The 22,438-nt window shown below is 49.0% G+C and overlaps 1 protein-coding gene across 7 annotated transcripts in view; it reads left to right on the forward strand.

Moving 5' to 3' along the window:
* The window catches only part of GDPD5 (glycerophosphodiester phosphodiesterase domain containing 5), a 217,664-nt gene that overhangs the window by 182,837 nt on the left and 12,389 nt on the right, over positions 1 to 22,438 (forward strand). For all 7 annotated transcript variants that reach the window (XM_084842423.1, XM_084842421.1, XM_084842420.1 and 4 more), the window contains 5 exons: positions 978 to 1,128; positions 5,104 to 5,322; positions 9,367 to 9,524; positions 13,288 to 13,435; positions 16,732 to 16,814. In XM_084842423.1, coding sequence (XP_084698549.1) covers positions 978 to 1,128; positions 5,104 to 5,322; positions 9,367 to 9,524; positions 13,288 to 13,435; positions 16,732 to 16,814 — 759 coding nt within the window. The remainder of the gene's footprint in view (positions 1 to 977; positions 1,129 to 5,103; positions 5,323 to 9,366; positions 9,525 to 13,287; positions 13,436 to 16,731; positions 16,815 to 22,438) is intronic.

Consider the following 22,438-nt stretch of genomic DNA (forward strand, 5'->3'; position numbering starts at 1 on the left):
CGACGCTGAGGCGCACGCCGAGGCGCAGCCTCTGGCAGCCCCGCCTTCAGTACCTGTGGGCGGGGGTAGAAGCAGGCTCAGGATCCGCCTGGTGCAGCTGCTGGCTGGTCCTCCTTCCCCAGGCTCCTCCCATGTTTCAGGCAGGGTTTTTTCCAGCCTTATCTGGAGATGCCGGGGATCAAATTTGGGACCCCCTGCATGCCAAGCAGGGGCTCTATTGCTGAGCCACAGCTCCCCTCCCCTCCAGTAGACTGATCTGGATGCACATGGACAGATCCTTTCCATACAGGAGAGGGCACATCTGGCTTTCCAGCCTCAGCTGGTCAAAGCGTCATCTGTTTGATGCTGCTGCATGTGAGAAGAGCCGTAGCTCGGTGGTAGAGCTCCTGCATCGCATGCCGAAGGTCCCGGGTTCGATCCCTGGCATCTCATGGCAGGGCGGAGAAAGACCCATGTTTGAAACCCCGGAGAGCCGCTGCTGCCTGTCAGTGTCGACAGTACTGGGCTAGATGGCCCAAGGGTCTGGCTCAGGGGAAGGCAGGCTCCTGTCTCCCTATTCCATGCAGTGCTGGCTCCAGGTGTTGTAGGGTCTTTGGGCAAGACACCCCAATGCCCCCTTCCGTCAGTGAGCCTGCCTTCTCACCACCATGGTCACCAGCTGCCCTTGCTCCTCCTCCTCTTTCTCGCCGTTGCTCCCACTGGCTTCCCTGACAAGCAGAGAGCCCGGGAGCCAGCGGGCCGTGGCATCTGCTGCTGCTGCTCCTCACCACCACCACCATTGCCTGGGCCAGAGCGAGAGGCAGGGGGACATGCAGGTTGCAACGGGGAAGAGGAGGAGCAAGTCCAGGGGGCTGTTTTGAGTGGGCCCCCTGCTGGGGCTTGGCCCCTTGGCAGGTGCCCAGCCAGGCCGACTCAGTGTGCTGCAGGTGCTGCCTTGTAAGTTACAGGGCGATGCTTGTCCTCTCTCCATTCCACAGTTACGACGGGGTGCCGTTCCTAATGCATGACAAGACGCTGCGGAGGACGACCAACGTGGAGGACATGTTTCCAGACCTGGCCTATGGACATTCCTCCATGTTCAACTGGACCGACTTGGAGAGCCTGAATGCTGGCGAATGGTTCCTTAAGGTGTGTAAAGGGATATGGGGGCTCCACCCGACTGGCCCCCAGCACCAGGCTAGGTTCCCCAGCTTTGTGCATTGTGAGCTTTCCTGAAATCTGGAAGGAGGGGTGGGGGAAAGAGTGAATGGGCGTCTTCCCCCAAAATGCAAGTGTGTGTTCAAGATCTCTCTCTTTGTTCCACTGATCCATCCAGTGCTCTGTTCTCACAACCAAAAGCATCCAGTTGTGACAGCACAAGTCAACTGGGATTGTCTGGGGAGTCAAACCTGTCAGCGGATCCTCTTCTTTCTGTGCTTCCCCCTGATCCCACAGGCATATTGTATTTATTTGTTTTCGGGTGCAGTCCTGTGCATGTTTCGACAGGGGAAGATGTCCTACAACTCCCAGCATGCCCAGCCAGCATGGCATGCTGGGAGTTATAGGACATTTTTCTGTCTAAACACACATAGGAGTGGGCCCTTAAGCATCTTCAGGCCACTTTTCAGGTGTACAGCCTCCCAATGTGGTTTACAAGGAGTTTAGGCAGCAGCAGGATATAAAAATGTTTCAGAATTTAATAAACATTTATTCAGTAGAACAGAATTAGACGGCAGTAATCTAAACATCCCAGAAAAACCTGGGTTAATTTTTCTCAGGATCCCCCCCCCACACACACACACACGCACACAAATAAGAGATGGCACCCACTTCCCTGGTAAAAGAATTCCAGCAGTGAGGCACCAGAAGAGAAGAGGCCACAAAGGATGCAGGGACCTGCAGAGGAGCCTTGGGTAAGGATCTTAACACTGGGCTGGTGCATGTGGCTAAAGGCAGTCCTTGGCTTTCTTCACACAGAGCTTTTATGGCTCCAATCACAGAAGTTTGCAGGCTCTTTACATGAACCTCCAAGGCGTCTCCTGCACTAAATGCCCTTTGTTCCGTTTTTAAATAGATCACAGATAATGAGCTATCAAACTACCCCGTTGTTGTTTTGTTCCACGTGAAAAGAGGAAAAGCAACAGGAAGAGGAGCGAGATCAATGAAAGATAGGGAAGACTCAGATACAGAGAGAAGGAGGGGGAAAGGGGAGGGGGGAAAGGAAGCAGGTGAAAAGGGGAGTTGTTGTGATCCTGCATTTAAAACACAGCAGAAAGCCCTGTTTTAAATGCAGGATTTTAGGCTGGTGTAGAGATGCTCCTTGAGTCATTCTGGGACATCCCACCCACGGGTCCTTATGGCGGCATTCACCCACTGGTCCAGAACATCTGGAGGGCACCACGTTCCTGACTGTTAGAGCAATATGACAATGGAACCAATTCCCGAGGGAGGTGGGGGGCTCTCCCACACTGGAGGCGTTCAAGACGAGGCTGGGCAGCCATCTGTCAGGGATGCTCTGACTTAGATTCCTGCACTGAGCAGGGGTTGGACTTGACTGCCTTGTAGGCCCCTTCCAACCCTACTATTCTATGATTCTGTGATTCTAGGTTGGGCAAGGAGTGAGCTAACACATCAACGGAGTGGAGAACTGTCCTCTTTCCTTCTCCCCCGCCATCCCACGCTGTCAGCTCGTAAAAAGAGGGCATGGCGAGCTCAGTGCAAGAAATGCTGCAAGGGAGTTTAATCAGAGAGGGGCTTCCAGGATGAATGGATCTCTCACAGTCAGCCTGCAGTGTCAGATAAGGAGTCTCTGCTCTCTTGCACAATGTATCAAGGGCTGGCAGATGGGAATCAGCCTTAAAAGAGCGACACAGAGGCAGTGACCCAAAACCCAGTGAAGATCCTGGCCTTATAAATGTCCACGTGCAACTTGGAAAACAGATGGTGGGGTTGGGCCAACCATTCTGTCATCCTGGCAGCAGCTTCTTAGATGGAGCACATCAAGAGTGGCTTCTGGAAGCTCCTTGAGCATAAGCACAGAAATTGGTGTTTGCAGCATACATAAGCAGACTGAGGTTGTCCTATTCTCATTTTAAAATCAGATTTCTAGTCCTCAAGGCTACGAAGAGAGATTTGAAAGTGTGTGGGCAGTAGTTAACGAAATCACAGAATACATCGTGTTGGGGAGGGGGGGTCCATCAATTTTGGAGTAGCGCTTCGATTTTGCTATAGTTCCTTTTTGCTCTGCATAGCTTGCAGAAGCTGAACACGTTACTTAAGTATGCAAAGATACACAAGTGTGCTTGGTTTGCACAATTTGGGTCCTAAAGCGCTGGCTTTTCCTTGGAGGAGAATTTAGTTTCCCTTGGCATTTTGTTAGTGATGAAGTGTGTACACAGCCCTGAACAGGCCTTAGGCCCAAGAGAGAGTCAGTGCAGGGTGATGGTCAGACTGTCTGGTTAGGAGGGAGGAGGCCCAGGTTCAAGGCTAAGTGGAGATTTGAAGCTTACTGGGTAAGAGAGAGTGGTTCAACCTACCTTGCAGAGTTGTTGTGTGGACCAGATGGGGGCGTAGGGAGAATCATGTATCCCAAGCTCCCTGGAGGAAGGGAAGAATGAAAAATACAACAGCAGTAGCAGGAGTAGTAGCTCTTACAGATATTTTGTCCTCTCTACGGTCCTTTTATTCCCCTGGAAAAAGCAGAGGCTGTGATAGCAGCCTGGTGAAATCCAGTCAGCGTGCATTTGTGCAGTTTTACACCCAGGACCCTGGGGGCAAGCCCAGCTTGTGACTGAGTTACCTCCCATTTGGACTACTGTAATGCACTCTACATGGGGCTGCCCTTAAAAACTGTTCAGGAACGTCAGCTGGTCCAGAATGTTGCAGCCAGACAGTTGACAGGGGCCAGTTGCAGGGAGCACGCAACTCCCTTGTTACAGCAGTTTCACTGGCCATGGGAACTTTCCTCCTGGGGACTAATAGCAGCTTCAGAGCGTGTGTGTAATTTTGTTGGGATGCAGTGGAGGAGGAAAGGGTTCCACCTCCCCTCCCCGCCTACAGAGGTCCTGAAAAGAATCCCATCCAGACATTTCCCATTATTTTTTTTTTAAAACCCTGGCGTGATTCCATCTGGCCTTGATCACGCCTGCCTTAGTTGCATCCCATTTAGACCACTGTAACACGCTCTACATGGGGCTGCCTTTGGAAACTGTTTGGAAACTTCAGCTGGCCCAGAATGCTGCAGTCAAACTATTGACCGGGGCCAGTTACAGGGAGCACGTCTTCCGGTCTGTTTCCAGGCAGAATTGAGAGTGCTGGTTATGACCAGTAAAGCCCTATATGGCCTGGGACCAGGCTATCTGAAAGACCATCTTCTCCAATATGAGCCTGCCCAGTCCTTAAGATCTTCTGGAGAGGCCCTTCTTTCAACACCGCTGCCATCAGAGGTGCATTTGGAGGTGATGTGAGAGAGGGCCTTTTCGGTGGCCGCTCCCAGGCTATTGAACTCCCTGCCCAGGGAGGCTAGGTTCGCTCCCTCTCTGCTGTCCTTCCATCAGCACGCAAAGACCGCTCTATTCAAGAAGGCCTTTGGCCTGTAAGTGGGTCCGTGGGTTGGGTGCTATTTTTATTCTGTAATTATTACGTTTTTGTTGTATTTTAAAGTATTGTTTTATTGTTTGAACCTATTTTAAATTGTTTCCATAAGCCGCCTTGAGGGCCATTTTGGTAGAAAAGTGGGATATAAATCAAATAAATAAACTTGCTCTCAGCTAGCCAAGGCCTGAATCTGTTAAACCAGAACCCAATGCATATGGTTGAAATTGACCAGGGTTACTTATGTATGTTTGTTATGTCTTAAATAATAATACATAAATTAAAACCTAGAGAAGGCCTGCGCATATTGTGATGAGCCAAGCTGAATGCAGCCTTCCTCCTGCCGGGAATTGGGTCCTGGCATGTGCGTCACCCTCCCCTCTGTCCCAGGCAAGCAGCCAAACGGGGAGGCTTTTTGACCCTCTCGTGAGCTTCTCCCTTCTTAGTGGATCACCAGGGCAAAGGGTTGCGCTGTAGAGGTGACTTTCTCATAACCCTTGACTTCAAATGTGGGTACCTTCTTCTCCACAGAATGATCCCTTCTGGACAGCCGACTCCCTCTCCAAGTCTGACTACGTGAAAGCTGCAAACCAGTCAGTCTGCAAGCTGGCTGACATGCTGAGAGTGATTAAGGGCAATGCCACCGTCCTCTTGAACCTCCAGGACTTGCCCCTGGACCATCCCCACTACAGCACTTTCATCAACATCACCCTGGACACAGTCTTCGAATCGCACATCCCTCGGCAGGCTGTGAGTTCCACGTCACTTTTGTAGGTAGATGCTGGGATACCTGCACCAATTAGAGCAAGAGATACTAGGGGGCTAAAGCGAGACGACGGGAATAGGAGCTTCTTAGGTTGTTGCAAGCCACTCTTCAGAGCCCCATGAGAGAAGAGGAGGAAAAGGTTCCCTGGGAAATGCCCCAAAACTTACCTTGTTCACTCTTGGAAACAAGTCTTTTAAACTTCATCTTCTTCTTGCCAGCCATGTGATTCCAGCCAGTCAGTGAGCATGTAACTAGTTTGATTAAAATCAGATCACCATCTAGCCAATCAGGGTTGGCGACTGAGGGCAGATGAAGCCTTTACATCACAAAGTGTGCAATGGAAAACTGAATGGAGGGTGGGAGGGAGCATATTGGCCTGCTGCCGCGGCAAATGGGCTAATGCATTCCATCTTCCCCCAGGATCTCTTGTGTGCATTTTTTACCTTTGTGGGGTGGGGTGGACAAAGGGGTTTGTGCGCGTCACACAGACTTGTACCAGTTCTGGCTCTGCATTAATTTATATATTCATATCAACACACCTTGCTGAAAGCCCATTAAGACCTGGTTCGCACAACACTACAAGGCAGAATACAGGTTGAATATGGGTCGAATGTGGGTTGTCGTTGAACCATGGGGTTGTTGTTGAATTGTGGGTTGTTGTTTTGTGTGAACTCAGCCGCGCTAACAAACTGTGGTTTGTTAACCAAAAACAACCCACAGTTCACAACCCAACAACAAACCATGGGTTCTTTTCATGGGTTGTTTGTGGTTAACAAACCATGGCTTGTTAGTGCAGCTGGGTTCATACAACACAGCAATCCACAATTCAACAGCAAACTACACTCAACCCATATTCAACTGGTACTCTGGCTTGTTGTGTTGTGTGAACCCAGCCTAAGAGTGGGGCATCCACTCCCGATCTCCGCAATCCGCCATCATTGAGCGGGGAGTGGAGGAGGCCTTGGTCTGCAAGCTTGCTGGTGTCCTCCGCTTCCAGTCTGAGATTCAGCCAAACAGCTGGAGGAGTTTTGAGCCTTTCTAATTAAGGGTGTGAGTTTTTGTTGTTGTGTTCAACCTGAAGCGTCTCATAATCCCACATATGGAACAATTTGGTTGGAGGAAGGTTCCGTATTGAGTTTCCATCTGTTATCCTAACAACTGACACCAGCACCCAGGTTTCAATTAACTGTGCAGCTGCTCCCACAAATATTCACTCTAGGAGGCTGCCTCAATCTGTCAGTGTTTCTCTCCCCTTCCCACCCCCAAACCCCCTCTAAGCTCTCTCTCTCTCCCCCCCCCCCCCCCGGTTTGCTTTAGTTTACAACAAGGAAAGTGGAGCTGCAGTCCTTAACTTTTCCTGCCTACTGTCCTCCCCATCAGGCATTAGCCACGTGATTTTGGCATTGCAGACCTGCACGTGGTGTCCGGCTTCTGCGTTCACTCTGAACACGGTTTTTGTTTTTTCCCCCCGCAGCAGAAGTGATAGCTGTCTATAGAAAGCAATGGAGAAACCTAGAATTTTAGCGTACCTGTGATTGGAGAGCTGCACAGTCTGCTCAGAAACAAAAGGTAGTAAGCTGCAAAAGGCAGCATGCCACAAAGACAGGAGACATTCATGCCCTTTCTGACCCAGGCCTTAATGCATGAGAAAAATGCCAGGGTTTAAAATCACAATGCGTTTGCATTCATGGCACTAAAGTACAGGATTTCTGCCTGCAACTCAGCACTGGAGTGTATCTGAGGGGACAATATAAGTCGTTTGACCTTAGCTGCAACCTGAGGGGTGTTCTATATAGGGGATCTGGGGCTGGAAATCCAAACCAAGGTGCAAAGCACCTTGGAGAGCTCCTTTAGAGGTCTGACTGGTTCTGACTGAAACCTGGAGCAGATTCGCCGCCCCACTGACATCAGAGCCCCCAGCCTTATACCGAGTCAGACCGCTGGTACATCTAGGCCAGCATTGTCGGCACTGACTGGCAGCGGCTCTCCCTCCAGGGTTACAGGCAGGATTCTTGCCTAGCCCTCCCTGGGGATACCGGGGATCGAATCTGGGACCTCCTGCAGGCCAAGCAGGGGCTCCGCCACTGTGGCACTTCCCTAACCAACCTCAGTGCCGTGTCCTAACCTGTCATTCCGAACATTGCAGGGCTGTTGTAGGATCGTTTCTTTCTCTCAGTCCCCACCCGCCCCCAAACTAACAAGTGGCTGGTGGACTGTATTGGCACAGGATCTTTTAAATGTCATTTATTTTGTAAGTTTGGAAATGTTTTCCTTATGGAATAAGACCTGCTTTTAGAAGGACCATGAACTGTCTTTTGTTTCTGGGTTGGATGCACCATTGCCCAATCACAGCTATGCTAAAATCCTGGATTTCTCCATTGCTTTTTCAGGGGGAGGATGGGGAATAAAACCACAATGGTGCCAAAGACGTAGGAAGTTCTGTCTGCAGGCGATTGAACTGTCTTTCTCAACGTTTCCTACCTCTACATTAGTTACGCGGGATGGAGAACGGGCCAGTCAGGAAGCAGGAGAACAGGTTTCCTTGCATCCAAAGGATCCAGAATAGGGTTCAGCAGGTGGGAGAGTTTGAGTTGAGTGGCTTGCTGAATGGGTAGCTTTCAGTTCTCCACTTTAAAAAAAAGAGGATGTTTTATTTGTTTGTTTGTTTGTAATACTTGTATACCGCTGAATGTAGTAGAATCTTTAAGCGGTAGATAACATCCTTCCCCCATTTGCCACGCCCCATATGTCTTGGACTACAACTCCCATCAGCCCCAGCCAACAGGCATGTTGGCTGTGGGTGATGGGAGTTGTAGTCAAGGCGTCTAGAAGGCGGCAGGTTGGGGAAGGCTGTTATATAATATAATCTACATGCACACACACTGAGTGCGTGAACCAGCCTAAGTTGAGCCTGTTTACGCCCTTCAATTTCAGCCTGTGAGATTTCAGGCATGTTCTTTATTCACCCAATGAAATCAAAGTGCCTGACTTTGTCTGCCTTGTGCCCTGAATATGACAATTTCATTCGTCGTCTTCAGGCATTCGTTGAAGAATGCCTGAGGGCTTAAAGTGGGTAGAGCAACAGGGCTGTGCTTGCTAGCATCTGCTGCCTTTACAGGGCTCCCGATCACCCTGAGAGTTCTACTCACGTTCAAGCACACGCGAGTAGAACTCCCACTCAGACCTTGCCAGTTCAACACAGCAAGGTCTGAACTGAGGGGGGCACGATCCTCTAGCCACCTTAAGCCCTCACGCATTCAGGGGAATGCCTGAACAGGGCTACTGTGTCGCTGTTATTTGGGATGGAGTCAGGGATAAAATAGGAGAAGCAATTTAAAAGTATCATGAATACATATTTGATAGTATTGTTGCTGATTTCTGCAGAGATATGGTAAATAAAACAGCAGCACTAACCAGAATTCTTGCATAATGGAACGGTGACAGCTAGAATACTGTATACAGATGCTAGACATTCCCCAGAAATATCATCCATGAAATTGCTAAAATTATGAACAGCTGTGAGGCCATAGCTGGCATGTTAAATGGGTACATCAGAGAGTTGAGCCCCTATTAAACACTGTCTTGAAAAGATGGGAGAACGCATTTACAGTGGGACGTGCTTCAACTTGTATCGTACTGATGACTTTGTATATGTAATATTATTTTTACATAACATAAATTTGCTCAGAATATTTATTAATGTGTACGGTGTAATAACGTTGCAATTATATGAGCTGTGATTTTGAGCAACCTCTTCTGTTGTTGTTCGTGGAATAACGGATGCGATCGCAACCCGAACTGCTTAAAATAGGGCTGAGCAACTTGCGGCCCTCCAGATGTTGTGGCCTACAACTCTTGCTAGTCCTAGCCAACATAGCCAATGGTAAGGGATGATGGGAGTTGTAGGCCAAAACACCTGGAATACCACACATTGCCCACCCCTGGTTCAGAACCTTCCGATGTGGCTTTCTGAGAACTGCCCTGCTTTTATAACGGCAATCACCACTGTCTGTTTGCTGTCACTCCAGGTGATGTGGTTGCCCAACTCAGAGCGAAGGCTGGTTCAGGAGGTTGCTCCGGATTTCCAGCAGACCTCCAGTGTCAAGGCAGATGCGCAACGGTTGAGGGACAGAGGCTTCCGGAAGCTGAACCTGCGGTACACCAAGGTCACCAGTGACGATATCAGGTTCTGCCCTTGGCTTTCACTGCTGTAAATGTGACTGTCTTTGGCCTAGCTCTCATGAACAGCTTATGAGGGGATAAACCAGTTTCTGGACTGTAGGAGGAAGCACATGTGGTTGAACAAAACCAAACCCAGCCTCCCTGCACCTAGACAGCTAGTGTGTCTTGGAGAAGAGTTCCTAGTGTAGGCCTCTCCCTGATATGCTAACTTTCTGTGACCATAGAGTGTGTGTTTTAATATGGACATGGAAGTATTCAGTTGCACACATGCAATCTAGACACGTACAGCCCCCAAATACTTGAGTTCTGGATGTGAAATCCAGCCTGGGCACTGCACATAGACGAGCAGCATGTCAGAGGATTCAGTCCTATGCATGTTTAGACAGAAGAAATGTCCCACAGCTTCCAGCATGCCCTAGCCAGCCAGGGAACATCCTGGATGGAGGAGCATTCCATTGTCCCTGTCTGCAATTTGGAATGGTACCGTCCAGAAACAACTTTATCTGCTGTTTGTAAGAACAAAGGCTTTGTGTGACTCCTGTTTTGTGTCTCTTGTGACTCTCCTGAATTAATATCCCAGAATTTAATGAAAGGGGGGGAAATTCCAGAGTGTCACTTTATTGGCACCCCAGGAACACCTCACACAGACAGACTAAACTGATTGATCTCAGTGGGCTTATGTCCAATTTCACCGACATAGGATGGGGCTGCAACTTCCTTAAAATTCTAAATTGCACATGTAACATGTAAGTTAATGAATAATTTTGTTCTAATTTTATTGATCATTCTCTTCCCTTTTGGGAAGGGACCATAGCTCAGTGGCTGAGCACATACTCCACCTGCAGAACATCCCAGGTTCAGTCACGGGCATCACCAGTTAACAAAGGATTGGGTACCAGGTGATCGGAGAGCCCTCTCTCTCCCTGCGATCCTGCAGAGCTACTGCCAGTTGTGGATGGGTGATCTAACAGCAATAAGGCAGCTTCCTCTGGTCCTTCATTCCTACGATCATTGTTTTATAGATAATAAATAAACAAATGGGCGTTGTAGTTCAACACATCTGTAGGCCACCAGGTTGGGGAAGGCTGAACTGCCTCCTTGTCTCAAGAAGCCCTTAGTCTTAGTGGTACATTTCTAAGTGCAAGGAGGACTCATCATGACAGTAGACACGTGCAACAGCAGTGGCAGAACGTAGCCCCGTGCCCAGTTTATTAGGATCAGCATGACTTTAGTCATATGCCCAATGGCCTGGGAGACAGCTCCTTGAATTCAGTGGTGCTTACTTCCAACTGCATCAGGTCAACTTGGAAAACACATCTTGCAAGTGGTGTATGTGTTTCAGAATATGCCCCCCGCCCCAAGGTTTGAAGCCCCCACCCCATTTTGAGTCAGGCTCCCGCGGACCCCTTCAAGTTGTGGTTCAGCTTGGAATGGGGTGCAACCCCCAGCCACTAGCAAAAATAACCAGCAGCCCTTCCAGCAGGCTGTGTGCAGGGTGACAGGAGGGGAAGCAGGCAGTGGAGGCTGGTGGCTCTGATGCCACTGGGTGGTGAATCCGCTCCGGGTTTCAGTCAGAACTGGTGTACATAGTCATACTGTTTCTGATACCAGAGGTAGCATATAGCCATCAGGTCCAGTAGCCGTTGATTCATGGCTTTTCTGTTGCCCATTTATCATCTTACCAGTTTTTTATTATGATTTATTATCTATAAAACAATGGGGGATGCTGGGAGTTGTAGTCCAACACAACTGGAGGGCACCAGGTTGGGGAAGGCGGATGTAGCAGATGTGTTCCTCATGCTGGTTCTTCTAATATCCTCTCTGGAGCAGGATTAGGCCTTTTTATATACAAGTTGCATCGCAGGCATGGTCTCTGCCTGCTTCACTTTTCTCCTCGCGAGCCCCTGCTGTTACCATGGAGCTGTGATGAAGTCCAAGGCCCCCATTTATTTCAGAAATTACTTTGTGCACAAAATTCAGCCCATTAATAACCCCTAATCAACCTGTCTTGTCTTCAATTACTGCATTAATGGATGTTGCACTGGGCCCTTGGAAGGTTTGTTTGTTTTTCTTCCGTGGTCAGGAAATAGGATGAAATAATTTTGGGCGTTGACTGGAGTGAGTGCAAAAGTTTTGCAGATGGATGGGAAGTATGTGCTTCTCTGGGCTGTTCAGGGTTTTTGTTTGTTTGCTTGGAACAGGGATGGGCAACCCCTGGCCTCTGGGCATAATCTGGCCCGTGGAGGTTCCTCATCTGGCCTGCGGAGGAACCTCCGTGGAACCTGCCCCTCTCCCAGGCCCTGCCCCCAAACCTCCTGTTCCTTTGTGCACTGAGTGACTCACAAAGAAGAGAGTCAGACACTGGCTCCACCCCTTTCTCCACGCAGGCAGAGGAGCGAATCGCCGTGCCCCTTTCTGCATGGAGAGAGAAAAAATGGGTGGGTGGTGATGTGAGGGGAGGGGCTTTGGGGAGGACCCCCACCCCCTGATGTCATCTGGATTGGGCTGACGGGGTGAGGGGTGGCAATTTGGCCCCTAGTCCAAAAGGAGTTCCCCATCCCTGGCTTAGAAGGTTTGTATCCCAACTTTCTTCTGAACAATCCTCAAAACGGCTTACAGAAGCATTGCAATAATACACTTGCAAGAACGTGGCACTTGCGCAACACAGCAGCGCATTGTCCTCAGCCAGGCAGTGGATGGGGCCACAGTGTGCTTCCTTTCAGCTCTGCAGCTGGCAGTTGGAGCTCAGTGTCCTTCCCGATGGGGACTGCGGGAGAGAGCTCCCTGAAGCTGTTCCTTCTCTGGGCAATGCTTTGGGCCAGGCTGGTCTTCCCCTTAAACATGAGAAGAGCCCTGCTGGATCAGACCAAGGGTCCATCTTATCCAGCATTCTGTTCACACATTGGCCAATCAGTTGCCCACAGGAAGCCCACAAGCAGGGCATGAGCGCAACAGCACCCTGCCACCCATGTTCCCCAGAACTGGTGTACATAGGCTCACTGCCTCAGGTACTGGAGGTAGCACACAGCCATCAGGACTAGTAGCCATTGGTAAGGTTCTCCTCAAGGAATGTGTCTAACCCCCTTTTAAAGCCTTCCAAATTGGTGGCCATCACTACGTCTTGTGGTAGCGAATTCCATATGTGCTGTGTGAAGAAGCCCTTCCTTTTATCTGTCCTGAATCTCCCACCCATCAGCTTCATGGGATGATCCCATTGGGTTGTAGTATTATGAGAGGGAGAAAAACGTCTCCCTATCCACTTTCTCCACACTATGCATAATTCCTTACACTTCTCATATCTCCCCTTACTGTAGGGTTTTTCCGGAGAGGCAGGGGTGCAACCTCCCAGCACCAAAATCCTATCTAGAAAATATGCAGTGTTGTTCCACAAATTACATGTGACATGCATCCTTCATTTTATGCTGAGAAGCATTGATAACGGAGCTTATAGCCTTGTAGGACAAGACAAATTAAACAGAAGCTCACATCGTAAGGTACAATTCGTTCCTGGACTTCTACTTCTGATGGAACCTGCATGTTCGGACGCAGTGTACCCTGAGTCCCAAATGCTGGGGACAAACAGTGGGGAAAGCCATCTTCTTCATACCCTTCTTGGGAACTTCCCAGGCCTGCTCTCTGGCTGCTGCCAACAACAGAATGCTGGACTGGATAGTGGCAGCATGGTCCGACCCAGCAAGGCTGTCTTTCTGGTTTTCTGCAGGCGGCTTCTTATGACCTGTGCTCCCTCACCCCTGCTCTCTCAACAGGGAATACACCGCAGCCAACCTGAGCGTAAACCTGTACATTGTGAACGAGCCGTGGCTTTACTCCATCTTGTGGTGCAGTGGGGCCCAATCCGTCACCTCTGACAGCTCACACGTCCTCAGCAGGCTACCCTCCCCCATCTGGCTGATGGTAAGCAGGTTTCAGCTGCGTTGATTTCTTTCCTGGTCTGTTCCAAAGATGTAGGATGGGGCTTTAAGGCCGGGGAGCACAGTCTGCAGCCCCCCAAGGGAATCTACTGCGACCCTCAACCCACGGCTGCCGAATCCCCCAAACCCCCAGGCTGACTTCCCTGCCGCCTGTACAATCCACTCCCCACCCCAGAGATCCTCATCCAGAAAGGAAAGAGTGATGTGTATCAGGATCACTGGGGTGTCTGTCTCTCTTATGTGTGTGTGCATACATGTATGTATGTGTGAATGTCTGGGGATGATGGAAATTGCAGTCTAACACATCTGAAGGAAACCAGGCAGGGAAGGCTGATCTAGGTAAGATGTTACATTGGTGGCGGCAACAACAGCAGCTTTTCCTGCTGTGTTTACTGACTTAGTGGGTCAGAGCATCATCTAGTGGCTGCTGGAGCATTTGCTCTTAATCCACACACATTTATGTGAGCTCCAACCATTATATCAGTTTGTTTCACGAACTGATAAATGAAGCATTCCACAACTTGATGCCCTCCAGATGTTTTGGACTACAGCTCCCAGCATTCCTGACCATTGGCCATGCTGGCTGGGGCTGATAGGAATTGAAGTCCAAAACATCTGCGGGGGGGTACCAGGTTGGGGAAGGCTGCTCTAGATCAGGTACAGGGGGGTGACTTTAATTGTGAATTAAGGACACAATTCTTGAAGCTCTTTTGCTCCTTATGTAATTACTGTAATATGGAATGAACCACCCGCTCCCCTGGCATCTTTTCCAATTAGAAGGCAATCAGATTATCAAAAGTTCTCTTCCTCTTCCCCTAGTAGCTTCAAAAACACCTACACTGACGCTTTGGCAATATGGCAAATGTATTCACATTTGACTGATTCATCCAGTGGGTGTTCACACTGTGTCCTGGGGAATCCTCGGGTTCCTTGGAAACTTATCAGGACTTCCAACTAGAAGATTAATAATGGCAGAAAGTCTTCCTTAAAAGACCTCCTGCCCACCAACATTCCTCTCCAAGGAGTCGCTGCAGAAGAACACAGTTGGGTGGGTTCTCAGTCACATTCTCGGTTCACATGGAGCAGCCCCCCCAAGGCGGTGCCCTCCAGATATGTTGGACTGCAACTCCCATCATGCCCAGCCAGCATGGCCTGTGAGAGCCAACAGGTGTAGCTAGCTTCTTGCATGAGAGGAGGAGGATAATGTAAGCCGCCTTGGGTTCCTTGCAAGAGGAAAAAAGGCGGGGTATAAATGCAATAAATAAATAAATAAATTACCTAGAGAGAGTTCCTAGAACAGAGGTTGCTGGAGAACTCCAGAGTTAATCAGCTGAAATGTCTTCCATCATTTGACTTCCCTACTCTGTATTTCAGTTTTCCAAACATTTATATCCTACTGTATTTACAAAGCCAAGGCAGCTTGTAAGCAAAAAGAAAAGAAAAGAAGTAAAGCTGTAAAAGGAAAGGAAAGGTTCCTCCTGTGCAAGCACCGGGTCATTACTGACCCCTAGAGGGACGCCACTTTCACTGGCGTTTTCATGGCAGACTGTAGCGGGGTGGTTTGCCATTGCCTTCCCCAGTCGCGACTACCTTTCCTCCAGCAACCTGGGTACTCATTTTACCGACTTTGGAAGGATGGAAGGCTGAGTTGACCTGAGCGGGCTACCCGAGACCCAGCTTCCGCTGGGATCGAACTCAGGTCGTGGGGAGAGTTTTGGTTGCAATACTGCCACCTACCACTCTGCGCCACACAAGGCAAATGCAAATAAATTCAAAATGTTAAAAACCAGTGGTTGCTTTCATCCAAGCTCCCGAGAGCTCTGCTGAAGTAGGAAAGTTTTGCACGCCTTTCTAAAAGTCTTCGGGAATGAGTGCTGGTGATGTGTTCTGTAATTTGGGGTCCTCTGGTGAGAAGGCCCTGTAGTATAGGATTGCTTCCTGAGGAAAGATGTGCAAGTCTCCTTCAGCTCGCTACGACTTTGCTTTTTTAAATGAAGGGCAAGGATTTCGAGGTACCCAGGCCATCTCTCACATGTGACAGATAACACACACACACACAAACACACACACAATACCCAAATGTGCCTCACAGGTGAACTAACTGGTTTTCTGACACAGACCTGTAGGATTCAAAAGTTCTTGCTTTCATTTAGAAAGCAAAGCACGCGTCTAGCTCTCATAATTGCAAACAGGTTTGGGAATGTGTGGTCTGTGTTTGCTGACAGACAAGAGTGAAGCATTTCCAGAGCTTAAGGTCCGAGAAAGATGTGTGTTTCTGCCACTCCCCGGCACGCATGCAGGATAAGCAGCGTATCCCCTCCTCATGGGAGTCTGGCTGAATCGGCCTTTCTCATAAGAATTGCAATTACGTTTGGGGGCTGCGGTTTCTGCAAGCTTCTGGGGCGCAGCCTGAATTCACAATCCCTCTCCATTTCAATAGTTAACCATCAGTCAACCTGGTGACTGATGATGAGCAATGAGCAGATATTGGTCTTTTGCCCCACATCTTGTCCCCTGATGGGAAAAAGAGGAGTGTGTTTTTCACCCAGAGGTCCAGTGGAGCTTCCCACTACGCACATATCACTCCTGTGCTGAAAGCCCTGCGCTCGCTGCCAGTGGGTTATAAGGCCCCAAGCCACTCGGGACCCAGTGTCTGAGAGACCACCTTCTCCCATGTAGGCTGCCCGGTCTCTGCGTTCTAAGGAGTCTTGCTTACCGCACCACAGCCTACTGATGTTCATTTGGCCATGGTGCAGGGGAGGGCTTTTCTGTTGTGGCCCCACCACGTAGAATTATCTCCCCACTGAGACCAGGCAGGCTCCTATTGTGGAGTGTTTCCACCGACAACTTGTTTGCCTGGGTGTTTCCCTGACAGTGAGCGTTGCCAGATACTCCTGGTTATTTTAACTGTGTTGCTTTGTTACTGTTTTATTATTGGTCTTATAGTATCTTATCATGATTTTATCTTGTGAACCATTTTGGGATTTTTTTAATGAAAAGTAGTACAGAAGTTTTCTTAAATGAATAAATTTAGCAACTGGTACAAATTAGTACATTTTGTGCCTAGCTGTCCTGATGTTTTCCCTGATTCCAGAATGTTGTTTCTTCTGGAGACAAAATTGTGTATCAGTGGGGAAAAGGAAATAGGATTGGGGATTGAATGTTAAACCCAGCAATCTAGACTCCACACACCCCCACTCCTGCATTTAGAGAGAAAAATAATTCCTTTTAATGTTTATAGTAATCCAATGGTCTGTGGGCATTCTTTTTCTCTTCCAGCCTCCGGATGAGTACAATCTGATCTGGATAATAGCTGATATCGTTTCATTCATCATAATTATAGGAGTGTTTCTGTTCCAGAAGTAAGTAGCGTCAGTCAATGGTTTTGTCATATTGTGGTTCACCACCCAACCGTGTCTGGAGGCACTTTAAGGCCTGGAGAATCTCCTCAGTAACCCTTGAAATCAGCCTTTCTCAACCTGGCACCCTCCAGATGTGTTGGACTAGAACCACCACCATCCCCCAGCCAGCACAGGCTGCTTTAAAGTGAGGGCTGAAACTTGCATTACAGGAGCATGTTTACAGCTGTGCAGGGGTTTAGGTAGCTGATAATAAACTATACAGGTTTAGTTGGGGTGATGCCTGGTTGAAAAGGCCAATACTATTTTTTGCATTATTTCGGAGGCCAGGGAAGTTGCAATAACCCTTCCATTAGCCCTGGAAAAGTTGCCTTTTTGGGAGTCCTGGGTGCCTGGTCCAACAACAGGCTTGGGCGAACTAAGAGAGAGCAAAGACAGACGCTGTCCTGTCTAGAATCCTAGTCAACTGCTGGGTTACCTGGAAGGCCACTTTGAAACGGGCGCAAAGAATGTCCGGCCACTACCTCGACTTGGACATCTTCAAATAACCTGTGGTCAGGTTTTGTTGCCACCGGTGGCCCTCCTTCCACCCCCACCGGTGGCCTGGGGGCCCCCAGTTGCTAATCCCTAGACTGTGGATACAGCTTTGCAGGGACAGGATTGGTGCCTGGTCAAAGGCCGGGGCAGAAATATGTGTGGAACCCTTGAATACCTAAAACAGAAGACTGAAAAAAGAGTGCGTGACAATGGATGAAAAGGCAGATTCAGATTAAATACAAGGAGGAATTTGAGAGCAGTGACCTGCCTCATGAGGTTGGGGAATCTCCTCCCGTGCCCCTTTTCAAGTGTTGTTGGACAGCAACATTGACAATGTGATGTGGCTGCAAAAAGGGCAAATGCTATTTTGGGCTGCATTCATAGAAGCATAGCTTCCAAATCCCAGGAAGTACTAGTTCCCCTCTACTCAGCACTGGTTAGGCCTCATCTGCTGTGTCCAGTTCTGGGCACCACACTTTAAGAAGGATGCAGACAAGCTGGAGAGGGTTCAGAGGAGGGCAACGAAGATCATCAGGGGACTGGAAACAAAGCCCTATGAAGAGAGACTGAAAGAACTGGGCAGGTTTAGCCTGGAGAAGAGAAGACTGAGGGGAGATATGACAGCGCTCTTCAAGCACTTGAAAGGTTGCCACAGAGATGAAGGCCAGGATCTCTTCTCCGTCATCCCAGAGACACAGAATAATGTTACCGGAAGCCAGATTCTGGCTGAACATCAGGAAAAACGTCCTGACTGTTAGAACAATACGACAACGAAACCCATTACCTAGGGAGGTGGTGGGTCCCACACTGGAGACATTCAAGACGAGGCTGGACAGCCATCTGTCAGGGATGCTCTGACTTGGATTCCTGCATTGAGCAGGGGAATCGAGGTTCTTATAGGCCCCTTCCAACCCTACTAGTCTGTGATTCTAGGATTCTATGCCTTAGGTGATACAGGATGTCCTCTGTCAAAGTAGGTGGTTGGAGTTGTACGGTGGTCAAGAAATGGGGAGTACCCCCCGCCCGCTATGGTTTGGTTCCTCTGTATTCCACATCAACAGCTAAAATCCCTCCGTTCTAATTCCGCATTGTTGGCCTTGCTACCCGGGGAGGAATAGTGAAGCACAATGACTTCAAAGGAGGTGGCTCTCTTTGCCTCCTCGCCTTGGATATTTCCCTACTGCTCTGACGGTTGTTGCATGTTCCTCTCCTCTTTTTCTCTCTCTTTCTCTCTTCTCTCTTTCTCTTTGCTGCTGCATTTTGGCATCTTTACAGCTATCACATAATCAGGTAATTTCTAGTGCCTCGTTCCTCATCCCACCTTCCGTCTTTTTTTGGTTTTGTTTATTTTTGTTTTCCTCTCAAGCATTGCTGCAAATTTGGGGTAAAGCGGAACAGTTTCCCAAAGACTGTTTTTTAAAAAATCTACCAGAAGTTCGAGCAAAAAGTTTGGGGTTTACAAAACCAAGCTGCATAGGATACCTGTGTTAAGAAGGAATTAAGGATATTAAGCAGCCACAAATCATCAAATCTCCAAGCAACCCTTATGACAACCTCCCCCAACCTGGCGCCCTCCAGATGTGCTGAACTACCATTCCCATATTCCCCAGGCTTGGGAATGATGGGAGTGGTAGTCTGACACATCTGGAGGGTGCCAGGTTGGGAGAAGGCGGCCATATGACATTGATTCCTAACCTGTGTCCCAGGACACATTAAGGGCCAAATTACAAGTGAAAAATGAAAGGTTTTTTAAAAATGCAAATTACATTAGCTGGAGGGGTTGATAATTAACAGGATCCAGAGCAATATGGAGAGGGACTTTAACCCTTTCCTCCCCTACTTTGGTCCTAAAAGCACTCCCTCTTTGAAAGCTGATATGTGCATTTGGGAGGAAAGCTCCTGCTGGTGCAGGATCTTTCCCCAAAGCAAGTTCCCAAAGCTTCAGAGAGAGGGGGATTTTCTTCAGGACCAAAACAGGTGGAGGAAAGGGTTAAATTCCCTCTCTGTCCCTGCTCTGATCCCCTTTAGCCCTCTGGCTGATGCAATTTGCCTTTTTTTAAAATCTGCAGCTTAAATGCAACCTCCCGCTTGGCCCTGCTATGCCCTTATGGAGCTGCTCGTGTGCTGGCAACTCCGTGGTGAGCCTCGGTGAAGGTGTCCATTTCTTCCGCCCAAGCCTCTTCTGTAACTCATCACCACTCCAGCCCCCAAAGTAGCAAGTTCTGCCCCACCTCACCTCCCAGCCCTTCTTTGATAGCTGCTGATAAGGAGACTCTGATCTGAGATGGCTTTCCAAGTAGCCATGTGAAAGAACCCTCGTGCCTTGGCACTCGCTTTGTCCATGTCTCAACCCACGACATCCTGGAAAATCTTTGGGGACATCAGAAGCCGGCTTAGACCAGGTCTGTCTGTTTGTCCATCTAGCCCAGGGGTACAGAGCCTCACGAGGTCCCAATCCAGCCTTCCGGGATTCCCCAAATGGCCCTGCCCCTTCCGCAACCACCAATCATTTGCTGATTTCCTGGCTTTTGCATGCTCCACTTCCTCCCACCCCCCATTCTAAAAGGTTGAAATGCTTCTCCTAAGGCTTAGTTCCCGGCAGTAAGAGATTTAGGGTGCAATCCCATGCATGTTTAGACAGAAAAGTCCTACAATTCCCTGCATGCCCCAGCCAGCTATGCTGGCTGGGGCATGCTGGGAGTTGTAGGACTTCTTTTCTGTCTCAATATGCATAAGGTTGTGCCCTTGAGCAAAAATATGCTGGTGTTTTTGGTATTTGGGACCCTTTTGCTTCTGCCCACCCTGGTTTGCCTTCACCCCACTCGCCACTAGAATGCCCTCCCGAGCTTCAACACCTCTGATTTCACCCTTTATAGTCTAGTCTGCCTAGCAGCTGTTCTCAGGGGGCTTAAGCAGAACAAAGTATTTCCCAGAGTGGTGTAACAGAGCCAGGGCTCACAGGGATGCAGGACCAAGACTTTTTGAGTAGCAGGGATGCTGACGTCCTCGCCCATCCCACTCGGAGCTTGCTGTTCCCTCTGAACTTAGCCGCAATCCTCACCGCAGCTGGCAGGAAATGCATTTCCCAGCAACAGGATATTGTTCCCTGTTGTCATGCAAATTATTTTGGGATGGCTTGGTCTTGAAGGGGCACTGAAGACCTACTAGCTTTACTGAAGACCTGCTCGGGGGTGGGGTGGGGAGATGAAAATGGCTTGGCCTGGTTTGTTGAGATGGATCAACACAGCTGCCTGCATTTTTGAACTCTCCTTGGGGTCGTGGCTCTAGGGCCTATCATGATGAGTTCCTGCAATCAAAATCTACCACTGCACCACTGGGTTCCCATCACCTGCTAACTGAGTTTCCAAAGACTGAACCTGGGACCTTCTGCCTGCAAAGCAAGCGCGCCCCCCCCAGCCCCACTGAGCTATACCTGACTGTCATAGTGCGTTTGAACGAGGACACGCCAAGTCTCTGCCATGGTGCCCATTGATCCGTTCAGAAAGCCGTCTCACACCACATCACTGCAGTGCTAGTTGTATGAATTGGAGCAACGTTTCTGACCACTAGCCACCGGCTGCCTTGCGAGTTTTTTCTTCGCAGGCAAGACGTGCTCTTTCCAACAGAAGCATTTCATAACCCATTTTCTTGCTTTAATTGGCTGCTGAGTTGCTTCCTTTTTGAGGGAACGCTTGACATCGTAATCCCCCCCCCCCTGTATTTTTGCAGTCAGGTCTTGATTGCTTGTGCTGTTGGTTTTTAACCAAATGTCCCACGTGTAATTTTCTTCATACGTTATCTTTCAGCTCTGTTTGGCTGCATTACTGAGAGCCATTCTTCTCAGTCTGTCCTTGCCCCTCCCTTAAAAAAATAAAAGACAAATCCTCGAACAGCAGCATTTTCTATTTCTGGAAGACCTGAAGCCGCCTTCAAGAGCGAGCAAGCTAGACCCAAGCCCATTGGCTCTACTTTTCTTCAGTTTCCATCACATCTGTATTTAGATAAAAGTCCCATTGACTTTATCAGAACCTATTTCTGTGTGCCTAGGATGACAGCCGTAGTTTAAGCCAAAATAGTGGTTTCTGTGCTTAAAATGCACTAAACATCGTTTGGCTCGTGAGACAAAGTCCAGATTTAAATTGTCCCTTTTGCTCCCCATGTAAAAAGCTCCCAGTGTATAATAAGCGACCATATTGGGGACAGAGGGCTGGGTGCTTTATCCCTATTGTAGCTCCCCTCTCTTGCCCCACCAGGTAGGACTACAGCCCACGGGAAAGCAGGTTTTGGATAAACCTTGGGAGAAACTTCCTAACAGTAAGAACAGTTTCGTAGTGGAACAGGCGGCTTCTGCAGGTAGCTGGCTGTCCTTTGCTGGAGGAATTTAAGCAGAGGCTGGGTGGCCAGCATTGCGGGATGCTGCAGTTCCATTCTGCATTGTAGACCATGTGTTGATCAGGGGGTTGGACTCGATTCAACTCCAAGGTCCCTTCCAGCTTTCTATTCTACATGCTCTTTCATTCATTTAATTTCATTTATTACATTTCTATACTGCCCCATAGCCGAAGCTCTTCGGGCTGTTCACAAACATTTTAAAGCATTAAACCATTAGAATCCAGTATAGAAAGTATAAAACAATTCACATAATGACATAGAACAAATAGCAACAACATACATCTAAAACAATTTAAAACCATCAGCCAGAGACTATCGAAGAGACTCCTTATATGCTGTCAAATGCCTGAGAGAAGAGGGCAGTTTTAACCTGGCACTGAAAAGATGACAATGTTGGCACCAGGCGGGCCTCGTCAGGGAGGTCATTCCATAAATGGGGAGCCACCACTGAGAAGGCCCTCTCTCTTGTTGCCGCCCTCCGAGCCTCCTTCGGAAGAGGCTCCCGGAGGAGGGCCTTAGAGGCAGAGTATAGTGTACAGGTCAGTTCATGCCGGGAGAGACATTCCGTCAGGTACTGTGGACGCAAGCCATGTAGTGCTTTATGGGTCAAAACCAGTACTTCCTGATGTAGCAGAGTCTTCATAAGTAGGGCACCCTGCCCACCCATTCACAAGGGGGTTCAGCCCAGAGTTCTGCCA

This window comes from Heloderma suspectum, chromosome 3 (genome assembly GCF_057233095.1).
Source record: "Heloderma suspectum isolate Gila_16-S chromosome 3, 16-S_ref, whole genome shotgun sequence".
In the NCBI taxonomy this organism is placed as follows: Eukaryota; Metazoa; Chordata; class Lepidosauria; order Squamata; family Helodermatidae; genus Heloderma; species Heloderma suspectum.